Genomic DNA, 21,802 nt, shown 5'->3' on the forward strand with positions numbered 1-21,802 from the left:
ATGTGTCCAGCCCTGTCCCAGCTAATGTGTCCAGCCCTGTCCCAGCTGATGTGTCCAGCCCTGTCCCAGCTAATGTGTCCAGCCCTGTCCCAGCAGACGTGTCCAGTCCTGTCCCAGCTGACAGGAGGATGTCTGTGTTCAGCCCTGTCCCTAATTTTGTGTCCAGCCCTGTCCCAGCATCACAGTCTACATCTTTCTCCACTCCCTTACCACCTGCCTCACCCATTGTCTTCGCTCCGCTGCCGGCTGTAGCTGTTCCCTCTGTCACCACTTCACCCCGGACTGTTTCCCCCAAGACTGTCCCTCGTGTGTCCCCATCCATGTCTGCCCGGACCCCTCGCCGTCAGCCCTCGTCCTGTCCACCCAAGACCCCTAGTCCACCCATCCACCCTGGACTGCCCCCTAAGGACTTTGTGTTTCCCCCCCAGTCCTCCCATCCACCCTGGACATTCCCCTATGAACTCTGTGTTGTCTCCGCCTCCTCTTCCTTGTTTTTTATTTTTATTATGTCACCCCAATCCTGTCATTGTGTATTCATGTCTGCCTTTATTAGTTTTTGTCATGTATTGTTGGTTTGTGTCAATGTCTCAGTCGGTCTTGTCCCGTGTTTCATGTTCCCTCTAGGGAGCGTCTGGAAGCCGCTCCTTGGGGGGAGGGTTCTGTCATGATTCTGCCTTCATGTCCTAGATCTTTCTTGTTTTGAGGCAGGATCATGACAGACCCATGTTTTGTGTACAAGCACATGGCCATTTGTTTGGGCCATGTGCTTGTTGTCTCGTTCTCTGCCCCGCCCCCTTGTTATCCTCGTTTTGTCTTGATTGCTTTACCCATTATCACCTGTGTTCCTGATTAGTTTGCTCCCTATTTAATCCCCTTGTGTTTGCTGTCCTGTGCCGGTTCATTGCCAATCTTTATGTGAAGATTCATTCGTGAGTAACCTGTTGAGAAGTCTTGTGAAGTGTTTGATCCTGTCTTAGCTGTTAGTTTATTGTTCTGTTTTCTGTCAGTCTTAGTCTAGTCTTGTTAGTCTATCCTGTCTTGTTTTGCCCCCTCGTGGGTTGTGTTTTCCCTGTTATTTGTAAAGAATAAACCTTGTTTCCTGCAAACCGTCTGCAATTGGGTTCATCCTTGCATCACCATAACAGTTACTGCATTGCAGATTGTTTAATTAAAAGATAATTAAACAAAACAATAACTGGAGTCACTAATCATTTAGATTTTTGCTACTGCTCTTAGTAGTACTGTAAATTAAGAAAGACATTTCCCATGCCCCGGAAATGTAAATTTCTTAGAGTTAATAAACAATTAATCCTGAGTGTTCACGGGACAAACAGGCTAATTGATTGTAATATTAATTTACGACAGTAAGTTAATTATATTAACTGATCCAAATATTCATAATCAATTATAACCAGTTATTTTTGATTATTAATATTTCACAGAGCTAATTTGCTACAATAGTTTCACTCAGAAGTGAGTGGATATACACAAGGACCAGCGGGGTGCTGGGTGGCATTGGGTAATGATGTACTAAAGTCGTTTGTAGCACAACAGACACACTGAGTGGAAGAACGAAGGGCCTCTAGTGAGTACAGGCCATGCATAGGGTGTAGGCACCCCCACTAGAGCAGAGTGTAAAGACACTTAGAGTAAAAGTAAAATCAGTGTAATAGCCTTAGTGTAAAATCGTGAACCTGACTCTTTCGATTTCTCTCCCCTTTCAGATAGTGGTACCCTGAACTTAGAGATTCAGGCAGGTAGGGATTTAGGTATTAGATGAGCTAAATAAAATAAATAGAAATAGGGTTGTTTGCCAGGGATGTATCTGGAATGATCCTGAGAAAAATAAAAGTTGTGACCCAAAATTGGCTTGGACCAGTATATGTAACGCTGTGATTTTAAGTATACTTTGCAGTTTCATCACGCAGAAGCCAAGCTGTGTTCAGAGTTCGACGCCTCCATCTCTGCTGTTATAACTTCAGGTGAGTTTTAACCGTGAATAAGATATGGCTGACAAATGAGTTTTGATTCTGATTGGAAAGTTAAACAACAACTTGACTGGCTACAAACAAAGAACAAAGTTTATATTTTAGAAATATTTCTTATATTTAAGAAAAAATTATAATTTCTAGCCGTTTGTGCTTATTAATGAATTTGTAAAATGGGTGGGGTACCATTAACCCACAAAGGAAAAATACCAGAAGTGACAGAGGGATGGTACAATTTGATTACCAAATGTGATGTTTTTGAAAAAGCAGATAGCACCATGAATTGTAAGTCATTGCCTGTTATATCTGCCCCCAAGCTCTCTTCTCAGACTTTTCAAACAGCTGCCGTTTTGGGCACCACCCCAAAGACTGAAGCACGTAGGGTGCTGAATAACATAGAATGTTACCCATGGTAAGAAAGGGCATATGGCTCGTGACTGCTACAAGAAGATGTTAAAATGCCACGAGTGTGGGAAACTTGGCCATATTTGCAAATATTGTAAAGGGAAGAAAGAAACTAAAGAAAAGAGATTCCATTCTGTCTGAAAAAATGATTAACCTGTCAACTGAGAAAACCATTAGGTGAGGATTATAGGGGTCAGCAGCCTCCGGTTCCTGTGATAACACTGATCTTGGTCCTTTCATTCATAAATAGTTTCAAAAGTCTGTTCCTGTCCCTCTAACTTTTGTAAAACTCTGGCAATGCTTATTGGACTGAATGGGCTGGGGTAAACACTGTAGGCACGATAACTGGTGTTGATATTGTGAAAACCCCTCAAAATATCGTTTCCGTGCAGCTTATGAAAATCAATGTGCTGCCAATGATGATAATGATGAAGATTACGATTCGGCTATTGTGACTGAATCAAATGGAATCTAAATAATACAGAGACATACATTCCTGATTGGGACACTGCTTCAATGGTGTGCAGTAAGTTGAAGCTGTTTCAGTGATCAAACTATAGGCAAGGTGTCTGCTGCTGTAGTTGAGGCTGACACAAATCCACCAGATGACAGAGAGTGTTTTAATTGTGGTCAGCAGGGCCATTTAGCCTGTAATTGTAAATACTCAATCAGAAGGTGTAAAAAACAAACAAACAAAAAAAAAAAACAGTTATAGTAACAAATTTCTGGTGTTAATGTGGGTTTGAAAGAAGATCAGTGTTTAATATGACGATATTAAAGTTTTCGTCTGAGAAAAAACAAGAGATAAAAATAAGGTCAGAAGATTAAGAATCCTTTTGAAGGAAAGATCTATACTTTTTTTGTGAATGGATAAATACAAGTTGATGTAAAATTACAGACTAGGGGCCCTATTTTAACAATCTGAAACGCAAATATCAAGCGCAAAACGCAAGTAACTTTGTGGGCGGGTCTTGGGCGCTGTTGCTATTATACTGGCGGGATAAATGACTCTTGCGCCCGACGCAAATCTAAAATGGGTTGGTCTGAAGTAGCTTCATTATTCATAGGTGTGGTTTGGGCGTAACGTGAAATAAACCAATCAGAGCGACATCTCACATTCCCTTTAAGAGCAGGCACGCTTGTTCTATAGCGGATTGCTATTATAACGGCGGATTTGCCAGGCAGGAGCGTGCCAGCAGCGGTTCAAAGCCGAGGAGACAGACGTTCTCATCAGGGCCGTAAAACCCAGAGAAGTGACATTGGGGATGGGAGAAACCCACCCAAATTAACTTCAGTTAAACAGGCGTATGATTTGGGTAAATTTGTGTAAGCTAGATTTATGCTTTTATAATAAACTCTCTATCTATCTATCTATCTATCTATCTATCTATCTATCTATCTATCTATCTATCTATCTATCTATCTATCTATCTATCTATCTATCTATCTATCTATCTATCTATCTATCTATCTATCTATTGTAATAATGTATGATTTGCAAAAATGGAAACTGCTGCTTCTGTGTAGATGAGAGAATCAAAGTGCATGCGCGTTGTGCACATGCTACATTGATTATGGCCAAGCATGCGCCCTTAAAATAGCATATGAATAACATGCGAAACACGCGCCACTGACTTTAGACTAGGTTTTTCCTGGTCAGTGGCGGAATTGTTTTCTAAACCTGCAAAATAGCATCAGGGAACATTTGCGCCGGAACACGCCGCCTCTTTGCGCTGAACTGCCCCCTGGGAGCGCAAATGTATTTCCTAGTTTACTGATGTGCGTCTGTGGAGGGAAATGTCCGCTGTGCGCGGGTGCAAAATAGGAATGATACATGCGTCGGTGTACAAAGTCAATTGCGCTGGTTGCAAGATAGGGCCCAATGACTCCAACACATATGAGTTGCAAAAATATACAAAGATGTTTATTTGAAAACGCATGTCATTTCTGGCAAAGATGTCTTAAGCTGGGCTAGAGTCAAAAGATAGTAGACATAAAGTCTGATGTTACAAGTTTATGAAAATACAGTGTACCAGTCCTGAATGCCTCAGAGTCTCTCTCTCATTCAAAGTCAGTTAAAAGCTGCTATCTAAGCCTGTGCCATAAGTGATATGCTATTTATAGTGAAGCACAGTGTTTCAGTTGAAAATCATCGACACAGAGATGTTAAAAGAAATCATGCTTCAGGCAGTTAAGATTTTATACATTTAGAAGCCTTTAAATTTAGAATTTTTTGGGGTCTGTCTCATCTTAGTCTCCACCATGCGGGTCGAGAGGCGGCGCGACAACTCGCGGATCTTCACCAAGGTAACAGACCTGTCTCTGATTACTTGATTGAGTTTGGTACTCTTGCTGCCGAGTGCCTTTGGAATGAGGAAGCACAGTGGGACATGTTCCTGCATGGGTTGACTGACCCTACTATATATATTTAGCTTAGGCAAACCGAGAGGTTTAATTCGGTACCAAGATCGATATGTCTGGAAGATACAAACATAGAGATGCATTATTCTTTAAAATAAGCACTTAGAGTTCAACTAACACAACAAGAAAGTCATAACTAGGCTAATATGAGGGAGGAAACATACATGCATACAGGAATATATCATATACATTTCAGAATTACTTATATTCTGAGTTAGATGCAAATAATGTTTGAGTATGTGTAGTACTGGCTTGCCGAGAAAGGGGAGTTGAACTGATTATGATCTGTTTGAAGCTCACGACGGAGTTTGGAGGTGTTTCTGTTAAATTTCCACCAGGCCACAAATGTGTCAAAGGGGCAGTTCGATCCAGACTCATTGGCGCTAAGCTGTGATTTACGAGTCTATAGGTTAAAAGCTTTCTGAATTTTAGAATAAGTCATCATGATTTTGTCCATACGCTACATTGATGTGTATGAGCATGCGATCACGTGTGATGACCTTATTCCACCGCTCTCAAGTTTTTGCATGCACATACACATAACATAACATTCAGTCACTGAAAGGAGTGCGCGTGGTCGAGCATTGTTGCGAAAAGTTCATTCTTAAACAGCTATCAATGAAGATTACACAAGACAAGGATAAAATTGATGATTGCTCAGGTAATTCAAACTGTTCATAACCAACAGATTTTATGTTCACATTATGTTCCTCAAGAATTACTTTCTGAACAGCAGGAACAATGTTTGGCTCATGGCTCTTTAGCCTTGCTATTTTAAATTTACCACTTGAACTCTGTTAATGCATCAACTGTAACGCTTTGAGGATTTGAGCATAACCACAGAATGGAGTGCTTCTGGAGGTGTAAAGTCCAGGTTCAGAAGTAATTTTGAAATTACTGAAAATTACCTATGAATTGTCATTTAAGTGAAATTACTGAACTTAAATATACAAGCTTGATAAAAATGATCATTCTAGAAGAAAATTTCAGATGGCACTTAGAGGCTTTTGCATCTAAACTCTTCATATATTGACAACAAGTTGGACAGACCCGGGTGCCTGATTGTGAAGAGCCTTAAAAACAAGTATGAGAATTGTATACCGAATTCTGTACCATTCAGGCAGCCATTTCAATGAAATTAATAATGGCATAAGTCATATTTTTTGGCAGACTTGATCACCCTAGCCACTGCGTTTTGGACTTTCTGTAAGCGGGCAAGTGATATAGCATCAATTCCATAAAAAAGAAAGTTACAATAGCCCATTCATGTGAAGACCAAAGCTGTAATTGCTTTCTCAAGTCTCAGCAAAAAGACGTAAAAAAAAATAAAAAAAACCTGCTTCTCATAACAGTTTATTTGACTCCATTTTTAAGTTACTGTCCAAAACAAAACCCTGATATTTCACACTGGATTATCCTAAAACCAGAGAGGGGGTTGATTTCAAACATTGACTCACAACATCACTGTCAGAGCCGAACACAATTATCTCGCTTTTGTCTTCGTTAAGCTTTAAAAAAAATTGCAGCCATCCAGGCCTTTGATGTCTTGTAGACATCATTTAATTTGTATTTGACTGTCTTACTGGCACATGTCAAGTCAAGTCATCTTCATTTATATAGCGCTTTTAACAATGTAGATTGTTTCAAAGCAGCTTTACAGAGATAAGCGTATAATTTAAGGTAACAGAGATTGTTACCTTAAATACATAAATCTAAGTATCATCCGCTGCATAAATCTAAGTATAAGATACATAAATCTAAGTATCATCCGCTGGCAATGAAATACAACATTGTATTTTCGGAAGATAGCCCCCAAAAGTAACGGAGTAAGGACTGACCCTTTAGGTTTCCATTGTCCAATGATAGAAAAATGTAATTTAACACCTTGACCAACACTGTCTCAGTGCTATGGCATGACTTAAATCCTGATAGAAGAGGCTCAACTATTGAATTCAATGTAATATAAGTTTGGAATTGTTTAAAAAACACTTTTTCTAAAACCTTGGCTAAAAAAGGTAAATTTGAAACCGGTCTGAAATTAAAGACAAATTCAATTCAATTCAAAGACAAATCTGTTGTGTTTAGTTTATTAAACTTATTGTGAAGTAATTATATTTAAAGAAATACGTAGACCTTAATAAAGGCACATAGAAGGTTTTGAATGAACTGCCTTCAAGTGATTAGTTTGGAGTTGTGAACTGTGAAAACGTAGCACTTGTCAAAACAGTACCAAAGTGTTTTAAAAAACTGTATTATGTTAATTTGTATTCTGATATATATAGTGTATTACAATCAAATAAAGACATACTTCCAAAAATATTATAAACAAACATTTTATCAGTGATTTTTGAAGACAAACTCGTACATCAGTCATATAAAATCAGCTAGTATTAACATGTTTTACCATAAGTAACATTCAATCATATAGGAGTATACATGACTACAAATTCACAAGAAGTATCATGCACTGAATACAACACTGTTATATCTGACATATCTGCAACAAAAGCTGCGGGGTAAAAGTCAGCTGGCATCACATCTTATGACAACATATAGTGCAAAATACAATAGTCAATTGGTGATATCAAGAGGCACTTGAAAACACAGAATGACAGAACAAAGTGAACGTGAGTTTTTTCAAAAAGTTGTTCAAAAACATAACTGGAACAATGAAAGTACACACAACGTCCTGTAAACCTGAAGTGAAGTACAAGAAAATTCATTGACATTTTGCTGTACTTCTGAGAAAACAAAAAACAAATGCTACATCTTACATATTTGTTTTCTTATACATGTCTAAGTGTGTACAAAATGAAGGTCATTGTCATTTCATGAGGTAGAGTACTAATGTTTTCTATTACTGCATTTTAAAAATATTCAAATGTATGCACTGTTTTGAGAGGAAGTCACTGTATCAGAAATGTTTAACATGTGTGTTTGCAGTGAATGCAAATAATAAAAATAAAAAATAATATAAAATAATAATAGATTGCCTGAACAACTAGTTGACAAATCTGTCTTTAAAAAGTTGAAACTGGAATTCTACTTAAAAAATTCTGTTTAAATTGCAGTTTAATATTTCAGCATGTGGGTTTGGTTTAGTGGCTTAATTCGATCTTCAAGTTCTAGTTCAATGGGTTTTAAGGCTTTCTATTTATTGTAGAGCAATTATTTTGGTTAAAACTGCATTAGCTGCCTCTTTAATACCAAATAATTTCAAACAAATAGCTAACTGAACAAATTTAACACACATTTTTGAGTATATCACACATGCACAGGACAAAAATACAGTATTGTAAAAAGTATGGTACAAATGATTGATGGAAAACGTCCTTGCAATTTTTGCTAATACTCTACAGGTAAGATTCAAACTTAAGACAAATGTAGCTTTTCAACATATGACATTTTTCCCAAATTTTGCAAGACGAAGCCTCGTGCACAATCATAGGAAACGTGGTCACTCCTCAAACAATATTTCAAGGGCAATATCCATTTAAAAACATTTACAAAATCTCTTTTTACATAACTTCAATGATATTGAAGCATACCTTGTGTTTGCTTGTAACTCTGTAATAATAGTCACTTTTATTTTATACCCAAATTGATTTGCTTCAAGAAAAAACATGAATGGCTCAGGTTAAACATACCTTTTTTTGTAATATGTAAAAACAGGAATATAAATAACAAAATTGGGACAGAATGACAAGACATTGTTAGACATTGTTAGCCAGCACTCATGCCACTTAAAAGGATCAATGCATTTTGAATCTGAGGAATGCAAAAGTTTATGATGTTACCAAACAGTCCTTTTGTAGTGCATTTTTGTAAACGTTCACAGTACTTGCTTATATATAAATAAATGTATGTATGTATATTCAGTGCAAAAAAAATAAAAAATCCATAACATTTTCAAATTTGACTGTGTAACAGCATGGAACAAAATATAAAAAGTCATTTAGTTTTTAGTTTAGTAATGCATTTAAAATGCATTTGATTGATTTAGCAAGAGAGTGAACGCTTATTCAATGACTGGAATTCAATTGCTTCTAATTATTCAAATGTACGATAAAATCTGAATTTGGATCTAATTTATAATAGTCATGATTCCATGTTGTAACAATAAAATCTGAAAAAGTACAAGACGTTAAGATTTTTAATAGGTGCAGCATATATATATATATATATATATATATATATATATATATATATATATATATATATATATATATATATATATATATATATATATAGCCTATTAAGCCTTATTTGCTGGTCAGTTAGAAGAGCTACATGAGCAAATATTGTATGTACATTTATACAAAAAAATTCCAAGTAATGTTTACTGTCCTGGTGAAGCTTTGTGATGAAGAAATCTTCTTTTTGACACTCTGAAAAAGTCTGAAAGAGAGAAAAGCATTTTAGCATTTTTAATATTAATATTAGTGGCTATACAACTAACAATAACATTATTCGTTTTTTTAACAATGTCCTTGTTCACATCAGTCTGGCTTTAACCCAATTAGTCAGGTCCGAATCTTCAAGATTGTGTAACCCTGTAGGCATTTTTGAGGAAAAGTTGTTATACCACATTTTTAGAAAGTTCAATGTCTCCTGAATAAGGATCCACCATATAACATTGAAATAAGGGTCCCATTTTCTTGTAATTGTCATTGAAACAATAGGTGCATTATTCACAGCCAAAACACTACAGGTGGATAGGGTAAAAATTTTAAGTTATAGATATCACCATAAAACCTTTCCAGTTTTTCACTTACATAGAGACAGACATTTTTTGCATTACAAGTTTTCTGAAATGTCATGTTTACATATGCAAATGAGGCATACCAGTATATATATATATATATAATTCGAGGGGCAGGCATACCAGTGCGCGGTTCTCCCTTTCGGGCTAGCCCTGTCTCTTCGCGTCTTCACAAAGGTTGTCGAGGCAGCCCTTGTTCCTCTCGACGACTGGCTGATCCTAGCTCACTCTCGAGACAAGGTTTGCGAACACAGGGACCTAGTGCTGTGGCACCTAGCTTGTCTGGGCCTTCGGGTCAACTGGGAGAAGAGCAAACTCTGCTCCGTGCAGAGGATCTCTTTTCTCGGTATGGAAATCGACTCGGTCGCCATGTGCGTGCAGCTTATGAGCGTGCCAGTCGCAGTCACTGCTAATTTGCCTTCGTCAGTTCGAGGGCAAGAGTGCGGTTCCACTGAAACTATTTCAGAGGCTCCTGGGGCATATGGCATCCGCAGCCGCAGTAACGTCGCTCGGCTTGCTTCATATGAGACCGCTTCAGCTTTGGCTTTGCGATCAAGTCCCGAGGTGGGCATGGCAACACGGCACGCTCCGAGTCCCAGTGACTGCCGTCAGACCTTCACCCCGTGGACGAACCTCAGTTTTCTATGGGCTGGAGTGCCCTTAGAACGAGTTTCCTGGCATGTTGTTGTATCAACAGATGCCTCCATAATGGGCTAGGGCGCCATGTGCAATGGACATGCTGCCGCAGGCTCCTGGACAAGACCCCAGCGCCTTTGGCATGTCAATGGCCTCAAGTTGCTGGCTGTACGTCTCACCCTGCACCGCTTCTGTGCGTTGCTCAGGGGTCAGCATGTATTAGTCCGATCAGACAATACCGCCACAGTAGCGTACATCAACCGACAAGGTGGTCTGCGCTCCCGCCGTATGTCGCAACTCGCCTGCCACCTCCTCATATTGAGTCAGAAGCATCTGAGGTCGCTTCGAGCCATTTATATCCTGGGAGACCTGAACCGTGCAGCTGATATGTCTCGGTTTCGGCCTCTCGCTGGAGAATGGGGACTCCATTCCCAGTCGGTTCATCTGATTTGGGATCAGTTCGGGGACGCACAGGTAGATCTGTTTGCCTCCCACGACTCTTGCCACTGCGACCTGTTTTATTCTCTGACCGAGGGCACGCTCGGCACGGATGCACTGGCGCACAGCTGGCCGCGGGGCCTCTGCAAGTATGCGTTTTCCCCCAGTGAGCCTTCTTACGTAGACTTTGCGCAAGATCAGGGAGGACGAGGAGCAGGTAATTTTGGTTGCCCCGTATTAGCTCAACCGCTCCTGGTTCCAAGAACTAGTACTCTTCGTGACAGCACCTCCCTGGCCAATTCCTCTGAGAAAGAACCTGCTTTCTCAGGGACGGGGCACCCTATGGCACCCTCGTCCCGATCTTTGAAACCTCCATGTGTGGTTCCTGGACGGGACGAGGCAGGTTTGAGTACCCTACCACCAGCGGTGGTGGCTACCATCACTTCTGCTAGACTAGAGCATCGTCCACGAGACATGCCTATGCGTTGAAGTGGAACCTCTTTGTCAACTGGTGTTCTTCTAAACTTAAAGAACCCACGAAAGGCCCGATCAGTGTCGTGCTTTCCTTCTTGCAAGAAGGGTTGGAGAGAAGGTTGTCTCCCTCCACCCTGTAAGTGTATGGTGCCGCCATTGCCACACATCATGATGCAGTTGATGGTAAGTGCATTGGAAAGCACGACCTGATCATCAGTTTCCTGAGAGGAGCAAGGAGACTACATCCTCCTCGCCCTCCTCTCGTTCCCTCTTGGGACCTCTCAGTGGTTTTAACTGCTCTGCAGAGTGCTCCCTTTGAGCCTTTGCAATCAGTGGAGCTTAAGTTCCTGTCAATGAAGACAGTGCTCCTGCTTGCATTGGCCTCCATCAAGAGGGTAGGGGACCTGCAGGCATTTTCGGGTGACGAAGCGTGCCTGGAATTTGGACCGGCTAACTCTTACGTGATCCTGAGACCCCGGCCTGGATATGTGCCCAAGGTTCCCACCACACCCTTTCGAGACCAGGTGGTGAACCTGCAAGCGCTGCCCTTGGAGGAGGCAGACCCAGCCTTGGCACTGCTCTGTCCAGTACGCACCCTCCATACTTACGTAGACAGGATGCATTGTTTCAGGACTTCAGACCAGCTCTTTGTCTGTCATGGTGGGAAGCTGAAGGGAAAGGCTCTCTCCAAGCAAAGGTTGTCTCACTGGATAGTGGACGCCATTGCTTTGGCTTACCAGCAGCAAGGTCGACCATGCCCCCTTGATGTGACGGCCTGCTCCACCCGGAGTGTGGCATCCTCTTGGGCTCTAGCGCATGGCGCCTCGCTAACAGACATATGTAGATCTGCAGGCTGGGCGACACCTAACACGGCCTCTGGGCAACCCCCACGTGTGTAGTCCACTGTAAGCCTCTCTGAGCATGTGTCTTTCCCTCGGCAAGCTACCTTGCCACCCCTGGGTTTGAAATATTCCACCTGCAGCTGGACACCCCAGTGATTCTCAATATGCAGCCCCCTGGGGTCATGTGTATTCCAAGTCCCCCCCCCTTCGGGCTGGGCATAATTGCATATTTCCACTGATATATGCTTCCCAGTGTACCTTGGCATAATTCCAGCAGCCATTAAAAACTATACCTTTCATGTTAATGTTGTTTTTTCATTGTTTACATGTTTAAATATTCTGAGAATGCATAGTTTTAGTTCTAATGTTTAATGTTTAAACTGCAATAAATGCATTAAAACTTTTTTTTTTGGTAGCCATTTTGTTTTTATGGTTTATGTCAAAACAGTGATGTTTACAACTTGTTATACGGCAGAAATGGATTCAGCACCTAAAAATCATATAGAAACAACACTTGAAGTACTTTTCCTCAAAAATGCCTACTGCATCTTATCCAGGGCTATTTATCTATTTTGGGACCTGACTAAATGAAACTGAGAATGTAAAGTGTGCGACTGTATACCTGTGATGTTTGCTTGTCTGCGTTTGACCCCCAGCAATGCAGCCTTTCTCTTCTCTGGCTTGGTTCCCCTCAAAGTTCCTCTGGTCCAAAGCTCCAGATATTTCTCTGTGGCCTTTGCTGGAGATGAACAAGCGCAGGATCCTCCTCCGACAGCTGCTTCCACCATTTGCTTTGCCATACCGGGCCTGACCACACAGCTATGGTAGAACGCTGGCACGTCCTGGCACCGCAGCTCCTCCCACTCAATGCAGCCAGGGACAGGCTGGTCCCTCTGAAAGTCAAAGTTCCAGCGTTGTTTGGCGTTCTCCACGCTCATGCAGAAGAGCCTCTGGAAGTCCTGCTGCAACTGCTGGTGGTCCACAGGGCCAAAGAGGTTCCGCCGAATTACTGCTGCCTGAGGTTTTATGTCCTCCTCCTGCCTGGCCAGCAGCCCAAAATCACATGCAGCTGGTGTCACGGACATGTTCCTGTCAAACATGGAAAAAGGAGAGAAATGCCCCAAAAGTATAGGTATTAAGAGTAAATTTGTCCAGTGTTACCAGCACAACACTTTTCTACATAATTTTCACTCAATGTATTTGAATCAAATGGCATTTTGGTGATTGCATGAAGTCAGTTATCCTCATCCACACATTTGTGTGTGTAATGCAAAGGCATTCAGACATTTTAAGTGTGATTTAAGTGTCAAGTTACTTTTTGCACTCACTGTGTATATGGGTAAATGATAAATATAACTGTCCAACATAAAGATGCTGTTTACAATACCAAGTTCTTACACTGTAAAAAACAATTTTCATGATTTGTTATCACAACTTTTTATCTTTTGTCAAATCAACTTAGATGATTAATGTGGTTCAGATAACATCATATTTTGAGTTTCTATTAATTAAACCAATTTCCTTCATTGTATTAACTATTTTTTATTTTATTTCAATGCACTCAAATTTTAAGGCAACCAGGTAACTTACTTTTTCAAGTTAAACCAACAATAGTTTTTTACACAACAAGAATATGTTGGTTTAATATGGTTTTCAAAAACCTTTGTGGCAACTAATATTTTGATTAAATGATTTTAAAAATGGCAATACAAAAACAAAGATCATAAACAAAATTTTGAATGACTTGTTTTGGTTGAGGGTTAAAAAACATTAATATCAATTAAAAAATGTATTTTAGCAATAATATCATTATGCAAAACTACTTAAAGAATCCTTTTAGGCTTTCCCTGTTCAGGATCATGATTTCCTCAGGATGGTATACCCCCCCCCCCCAAATATAAATTCAGAAACTGAACTAAAAGCTGTATTGTGTTTTTAAATGAATGTAAAAAAATAAGCGACATATAAATAATTAGCTAATATCAAATTATAAATATAATAATCGAATGACGAACTTTGTCTTGTGTTATTTCTTTTTTTACTGACGCTCCACTTTTACAGTGTGCTTCAAAGAGTCCTACATGAATAAAATCAGTCATTTTAATTAAATTTACTCTATACGATCGCACTATTATAAACCACTGAAGGAGAAAATTGTGAGTGAGACTTGTTTACATCGAAAAAGTAGGCGCGGCACGCCTATTAAATTACTAGTACACTACACTACTACTCCTCACAAGCACGCGCGCACGAGAGGATAGAAAACACAACAGGAATGACTGACACCTCCTGTTCCGTCACTCATTACCAAATACCTTTAAAAATCGTTACCAATAAAACAGAGGACAAGTATTTCAAATCCCGCTCTATATAGATATATATCAATGTAAAAAATAAATAAATAAATAATAATAATAATAATAATAATGATAATACTATATATATATATATATATATATATATATATATATATATATATATATATATATATATATATATATATATATAAACGCACTCACCATTCGAGTAAAAGCAGAGCTCTGGATGAGGGAGATTAAATCCACAGCTACCGTTACTAATGCACTTTCTGATCAATGACAGAAACTAACGACCTGAACTACAAACACGACAGGAGAAGCGAAGCTCTCAAACTCATCTGACTGCTAGTAAGTTGTTTGTTATGATGGCAGGACTGCCCACAGTCACGTGACACGCACTCAATACTGCATTCAATAAGAACATTTATGTAACGCAAAGTCAAAAACAAGAAATTATCTACTTAATGCATTGCTAACAACACAAAATAGTCTAAATATATTTGTAAAATTGACTTACCTTATCCACGTCTTAACGTAATGTATCGTCATACACATGTGGAAAGTAGGTCAAATCCCCCACCACAACACCCGCGCGCGCTTGACACACATTCAGTGTTTTTCTCGAGTCACGTTCAGCTAAGGCGCGCGACCAGGAACTCCAGTCACGTTGATCTGCAACGTGACGAGGAGGAGCTACACAATGCATTTGATTTTCGTCTGCTACGACGAAGGGACGGGATAGAGAGCAGATACGAATCAATATGAAGCTATGCTGGTAGAAACGAACCTTTCCTAAGCATTGAATCAATTGAACCAAATGCTTCGCAAAATAATTCACTGTTTCGAAGCGCTCGGGACACACGCTGTGACAAAACTGTGTAAATGCAAGAAAGACATGCATAAAAACATGCACAAACCAAAACATGCATAAAAACTTATTTTACAAACCCATTGCAAATGTAGGCTATTATTAAAAGTATAATATATTAAATGCAGTTATCAAATCATCAAATAACAATATGAAGTGTCTGTGCATGTGTTCTTTTATCAAGTTGCAGGGCTAATTTGCAAGGCTTTGCTTGATTTATGGATAGCTTGTCTAAACAGGTCTATCAGACACTATTAACTATTATTTAATTACACAAATGTCTCATTAAAAATGTCTACAAATTTATAAAGCTGTATAAAATTTTACAGAGATGGTACACCCTATTGAATGTATGCTTGATTTAGCTTGTCTAAACAGGTCTATCAGACACTGTTAACTATTATTTAATTACACAAATGCCTCATTAAAAATGTATACAAATGTATAAAACTTTACAGGGATGGCACCCCTATTGAACATTTCCAAACATTTGTGTTGTTGTCACTAATGGTCACTAATGTTGTGACCATACACTGTAATTCCCCCCCCCCCCCTAATTTTACAGAAAATAACAGATTTTTTGATGATCATTTTCTTTAATTGTAAATTGTACTCAAAACTCTGTCAAATTACAAATAATATCTGTAAATTAAAAATTCAGCTGTTATTTTAGGTAGGCCTATTGGGACATTAATGAAAAATTGCAGTAATTCACATTTTTTATACAGAAAATATAGCTACTGTGTTTTTCATACAGTATTTTTTCGTATTCTTAAATTACATAAAAATATATTTAAAATTACTAATATAATCTGTAATAAAACGTTTAATTAATGATAAAAAAACCCTGCAACATTAAATTAAAACATCCTAAATTAAATAAACTGAAAAACACTGTTATTTTACAGGTATTTCCTGAATTGTCACAATATACCTTCATTCTAAAAAAAATCATTAAAAAAATGGTCAAATGACTGGCAGCTACGGCTGCCAAACTAAACCATAAAATGAAAGTAAAATATTCTAATTTAAATAAACCGAAAAACACTGTTATTTCACAGGTATTTTCTGAATTATTACAAACAAATACCTTAATTGTAAAAAAAAGCATAAAAAAGGGTCAATTGACTGGCAGCTACGGCTGACAAACTAAATCGTAAAATGTAAGTAAAATATGCTAATCTAGGCCACATTTACACATAGCCGGGTATTTAGAGAAGCAAATATTTCTCCCCCTCCGTTTTCAAAAATAACATCGTGCACACAACATCGTTTTCAAAAAAAGTTGTCGTTTACATCAACCCGCATAAATACAATGGGCGGCAGTGTAGGGAGAAGGATAAAGCCATGCAAGCCAATCAGAATCCTCAAAATCGACAACAACGAATAGCACGAGCGACTTCCTGTTCCTTTCAAAACAACAGACATGGCGTGAGGTTCGTTCGTGTGGACAGACAGCGAAGCAAATGCAAACAGGCCAAAAGCGTTTGCACAAAAGTAAAAATGAGTATCACTTTAACAGCAAAACAAACTCTAAACATAGGGCGCTCACATGACGTAAGCATTTTCTGGCGCATAATGTGACGTTTGAGAACCTAAAACCCCGTTTCTCCCAGTTGACACGGCAACACATAACCGGCGTTTTCAGAAATCTCCACTTTGGCCGGAGTTTTTAGAAATAATCGTTTTCTGGGATAAAAACGGCGTTTTCGTGTAAATGACAGGCCAAAACGCAGGGAAATATCTGCGTTTTCCCATCGTGTAAACAGGGCCTTAAACAGTCCAGTGTATAGTCCAGGGGTCAAAAAGTAGAAGTCCTGCCATATGTTTATTCCACCCATGAACTCAGCCAGCTGATTTCACTAATTAGTTCTATCTCCTGTCTGAATTAACAAATCCAGGTGATTGGAGCAAAATACTAAGGAGGACTTTTACTTTCTGAACCTGGACTTTACACCTCTGGCCACATGTCAGCCAAGAGCAAAAGAAATAAAAACAGAACTGGACCTTATCTGAGCCACAAAACCTGTGCATATTAAATATGGAGTCATCTCAGCCTTACTAAGCCTGTTAACAAGCAGAATCACTGAAGAAAAAAGAGAACAGAAATAGAGCCGAGCAGAAACACAAGAACTACAACTGACTTCAGCCACAGCCTTAGATGAAATCAAGTGCAAATTTAAATAAAGTGCAAAAAACTTTCCTAGAAATTTGATGTCACCATGATGGAGGTCAGTGTTTGGTTTAGTTGGGCTCATGACCCTTGAGTCATACACGTTTATTATGGCAATAAATACAAAAAATCTCATGATGATGAGATTGATGTTGGTCACTTATTGGTGATGTAATAGTCATCATATGGTGACCTGATTCACTGATATGACTTTGAGTCAAATCTCTGAGTATACAATTTGAGTTTATGTGATGTACATAGAGTATGTTTAATGTAATACTTGTATCAGCATTATGATAATCTAAATTAAAACATATATATATATATATAAAAATAAGCAGATCTATAAAAATAAGCATATATATATATATATATATATATATATATATATATATATATATAGATCTGCTTATTTTTATAGATCTGCTTACAAAAAAGAAAGCTTCAAGCACCGAAGTTTCAGGCAGTGCATTGTAGTCTCCCTGAGGAAAAATTTGATTCATTCGTTGCTATAGGAGAGGAAGAATTTTCTAAACTAGTTAAATCATCTAAATCTACAACATGTATGTTAGACCCTATACCGACTAAGCTACTGAAAGCGATGCTTCCAGAGGTTATAGATCCTCTTCTTAATATCATTAATTCATCTTTGTCTCTAGGATACGTACCAAAAACCTTTAAGCTGGCTATGATTAAACCGCTTGTTAAAAAAACACAACTTAATCCGACAGAATTAGTCAATTACAGGCCGATTTCGAATCTACCTTATCTGTCAAAGATATTAGAAAAAGCAGTGTCTTCACAACTGTGTTCCTTTCTTGAAAGAAATGATATCTGTGAGGATTTCCAGTCAGGATTCAGACCGTACCATAGTACTGAGACAGCTCTCATTAGAGTCACAAATGATTTGCTCTTATCATCCGATCGTGGTTGTGTCTCTCTATTAGTGTTACTCGATCTTAGTGCTGCATTTGACACTATCGACCACAACATTCTTTTAAATAGACTCAAAAATTATGTTGGCATTACTGGAATTGCACTAGCATGGCTTAAATCATACTTATCTGACCGTTATCAGTTTGTAGCAGTAAATGAAGAGATGTCTTATTGATCACAAGTTCAGTATGGTGTACCACAAGGCTCAGTACTAGAACCGCTGCTGTTCACTCTGTACATGCTACCATTAGGAGATATCATTAGGAAGCATGGCATTAGCTTTCTAATTTCTACTCTTTCTACTCAGCTGTATATTTCTTCAAAACCTAACGAAACTTACCAATTCACAAAATTAACGGAATGCATAGCTGATATAAAAAATTGGATGACTCGTAATTTCCTACTTCTAAATTCTGAAAAAACAGAGATTCTAATTATTGGACACAAAACTTCCTCACGTAATAACCTAGAATACTGTCTAACACTTGATGGCTGCTCTGTTAAGTCTTCGTAGTCGGTTAGGAACCTGGGTGTGCTCTTTGATACCAATCTTTCATTTGAAAGTCACGTGTCTAGTATCTGTAAAACTGCATTTTTCCATCTTAAAAATATATCTAAATTACGCCATATGCTCTCATTGACAAATGTGGAACAGTTAGTTCATGCGTTCATGACCTCAAGGCTAGATTATTGTAATGCTCTACTGGGTGGTTGTCCTGAACTTAATAAACAAACTACAGCTAGTTCAAAACGCAGCAGCTCGAGTTCTTACCAGAACCAGGAAGTATGACCATATTAGCCCGGTTCTGTCCAAACTGCACTGGCTCCCTATTAAACATCGCATCAATTTTAAAATATTGCTGATCACTTACAAAGCACTAAAATGTTTAGCTCCGCAGTACTTGAGCGAGCTCTTAACGCATTATAGTCCTTCACGTCTATTGCGATCTCAAAATTCCGGCCAGTTGATAATACCTAGAATATCAAAATCGACTGCTGGCGGTAGATCCTTTTCCTATTTAGCACCAAAACTTTGGAACAGTCTTCCTAACATTGTCCGGGAAGCAGACACACTCTGTCAGTTCAAAGCTAGACTAAAAACACATCTCTTTGACCTAGCATTCACATAATACATTATAGACTTCTATAATTCAATGTTAGGCTGCATAGATTAGGTCAGCTGGAACCGGGAACACTTCCCATAAATCCTGACGTACTCGTTACATCATAAGAAGAATGGCATTTACGCTAATTTTAGTGTCTTTGTTTATACCATGGTTTTCCCGCAGCCTGCCGGATCCAGGCCGTAACCAGATCTGATGAAGGACCTGCGCCTGGACCATGACAATGCAGTGCTGAAGTACCAACTAGTCTCTCCCTATGGAGGATCCCTTTACCACTCTACAGATAAAGCGTCGTCGGTAAACTCAATTTGCGTATCTACCCCGAATTGATAAAATAAAATAAAATTTTGTATCAAAAATTATAAGGAAACACCAGTACTTCGTTTAGGCTTGGTTTGTAGGGAATTCCAAACCTGCGGACGTATATATTCCAACGCACATAACTATAGAACCAATTCTTAATGCGCATGTGAACGCCATCAGCGTTTCTCACAGGTTCGCGTTTAAAGTCTATGTAGAGAGAATGGTGTCGTCTTAGTGGCCCCTAATTTAATAACAAATGATTGTTGCCATGGAAGCGAATCAATCAAAACGTTTCGGTTACTCACGTAACCTCTGTTCTCTCTAGAAGAGGGAACGAGTATTGCGTAGTTGCTTACGCTACGGGAAAGCCTTTCTTTCTCGAGATACTGAAGCCAAAAATTATCCTTAATTTTTATAATCTTGTCAACGCAGTGCGGCAGCCTGCAGACCTAGGGCAAGCTAACTAGCGTGCCCATTGGCTGCCCTGCGGCAACTGCAGCAGCCTACCGCTGAGCCCTTGGCGTGACATCACGACCAATGAGCGCGCTTGGCGCGCTTAATGCGTCACAGCCCGCGAAAAGGGGTGTGGCTTAGCGTATATAAACAGGGCTCGGAGGCTGCTTCTCTGGTTTCTGTCGCATGAAGCGAAATGAGCTCGTGGCGCGAGCACGGCGGGCTACGCAATACTCGTTCCCTCTTCTAGAGAGAACAGAGGTTAAGTGAGTAACCGAAACGTTCTCTTACGAGAGGTTCTCTCGTATTGCGTAGTTGCTTACGCTACGGGAACGCCCTTGTCAACGCCGTGCGCGCCCAGCATCCACTGAATAAGTCCCAGGGAGAGCCGGGCAGCCCGAAGAGGGCTAGCGCCGTACATAAGCACACACTAGGGGGTTAGGAGCGGCACGGCCGGTCCTAACTGACAATTCCCTGCATAGTGCAGCTCAACCAGTAGAGCTAAATCACACAACGTAGCCCGCGCACAGATAGTGGGCTGGCATACGCGAGACTTAGACTGATAAGACTTTCGCCTGCAAGGCGGGAACATCCAGGTTGTAAAACCTAACAAACGTGGAGGGGGAGGCCCAGCCTGCCGCTGCACAAATGTCATGAATGGGAATCCCGCTGGACCATGCCCACGACGAGGCCATGCCTCTAGTGGAATGAGCTCGAACGCCCAATGGGCACTGCAGGTCTTTAGACGCATAAGCAGCAGCAATAGCGTCCACTATCCATCTGGACAGGCTGTGTTTCGAGGCGGCGAGACCCTTGGTGCGCCCACCAAACGAAACAAAGAGCTGATCCGAGCGCCTGAAAGCGGCGGACCGTGAAATGTAGTTTCTCAACGCCCTGACCGGGCAGAGGAGATTACTATCGGCCTCGCTGCCGTGCGTCGGCAGGGCTGAGAGGGAAATGACCTGTGCTCTGAAGGGAGTGCCCAAAATTTTTGGAACGTACCCATGCCTCGGTCTGAGAATGACTTTGGAGTCATTAGGTCCGAACTCGAGGCACGCGGCGTTAACAGATAACGCGTGACGGTCTCCCACTCGTTTGACTGACGACAGAGCTATCAGAAAAACGGTTTTGAGCGTGAGGTATTTCATATCCACAGTTTCCAAGGGTTCGAAGGGATGCGCTCTCAGGGCCTCCAAGACCAGAGAGAGATCCCACATAGGAACCGAGGGGGGTCGCGGGGGGTTCATCCTCCTGGCTCCCCTAAGGAAGCGGATGACGAGCTCGTTCCTTCCTAATGCGCGGCCCTGCTCAGAAACCGAGAGCGCTGAAATGGCCGCAACATAGACTTTGAGCGTGGAGGGGGACCTGCCCGCGTCCAGTAGCTCTTGAAGGAAACACAGTACTCGCGATACCCCACATGTCTGTGGATCGAGCCCCTTAGCAGTGCACCATGTGTTAAACACTGACCATTTCGACATGTAGAGCCGCCTCGTAGAGGGGGCTCTAGATTGTATGATCGTGTTCATGACCCCGTCTGGCAGATTAGCGTGTAATCGTTGAGGCTCCACGCATGCAGAGACCAGCGCTCTGGATGGGGATGCCATATCGATCCGCGTGCTTGAGAGAGGAGGTCTCTCCTCACCGGTTTCGGCCAGGGGGCT

At 40.2% G+C, this 21,802-nt stretch overlaps 1 protein-coding gene across 2 annotated transcripts; it reads right to left on the bottom strand.

Moving 5' to 3' along the window:
- Positions 1-9,071: 9,071 nt before the first annotated feature.
- cdkn1d (cyclin-dependent kinase inhibitor 1D) lies at positions 9,072-14,850 on the bottom strand. 2 transcript variants are annotated; one of them, XM_081363015.1, is made up of 3 exons: positions 14,802-14,850; positions 12,589-13,055; positions 9,072-9,212 (listed from the first exon to the last, which is right to left on the bottom strand). In XM_081363015.1, the coding sequence occupies exons 1-3, from the start codon at positions 14,837-14,839 to the stop codon at positions 9,154-9,156; spliced, it is 564 nt and encodes a 187-aa protein (XP_081219141.1). In that variant the 5' UTR covers positions 14,840-14,850; the 3' UTR covers positions 9,072-9,153. The 2 variants fall into 2 exon arrangements, with proteins under 2 accessions (XP_081219141.1, XP_081219142.1); XM_081363016.1 differs by lacking the exon at positions 14,802-14,850 and adding an exon at positions 14,486-14,631.
- Positions 14,851-21,802: the final 6,952 nt, after the last annotated feature.

The sequence above is a fragment of the Scardinius erythrophthalmus genome, assembly GCF_964197995.2.
Source record: "Scardinius erythrophthalmus genome assembly, chromosome: 4".
Classification (NCBI taxonomy): Eukaryota; Metazoa; Chordata; class Actinopteri; order Cypriniformes; family Leuciscidae; genus Scardinius; species Scardinius erythrophthalmus.

Excerpts from the sequence above, each read along its gene's own strand:
- cdkn1d (XM_081363015.1), bottom strand. The coding sequence starts at position 14,839 with ATGTGTATGACGATACATTACGTTAAGACGTGGATAAG. Across the intron at positions 13,056-14,801 it reads TACGTTAAGACGTGGATAAG|GAACATGTCCGTGACACCAG; the intron begins GTAAGTCAATTT and ends CATGTTTGACAG. Across the intron at positions 9,213-12,588 it reads CAGACAAGCAAACATCACAG|ACTTTTTCAGAGTGTCAAAA; the intron begins GTATACAGTCGC and ends TCTCTCTTTCAG.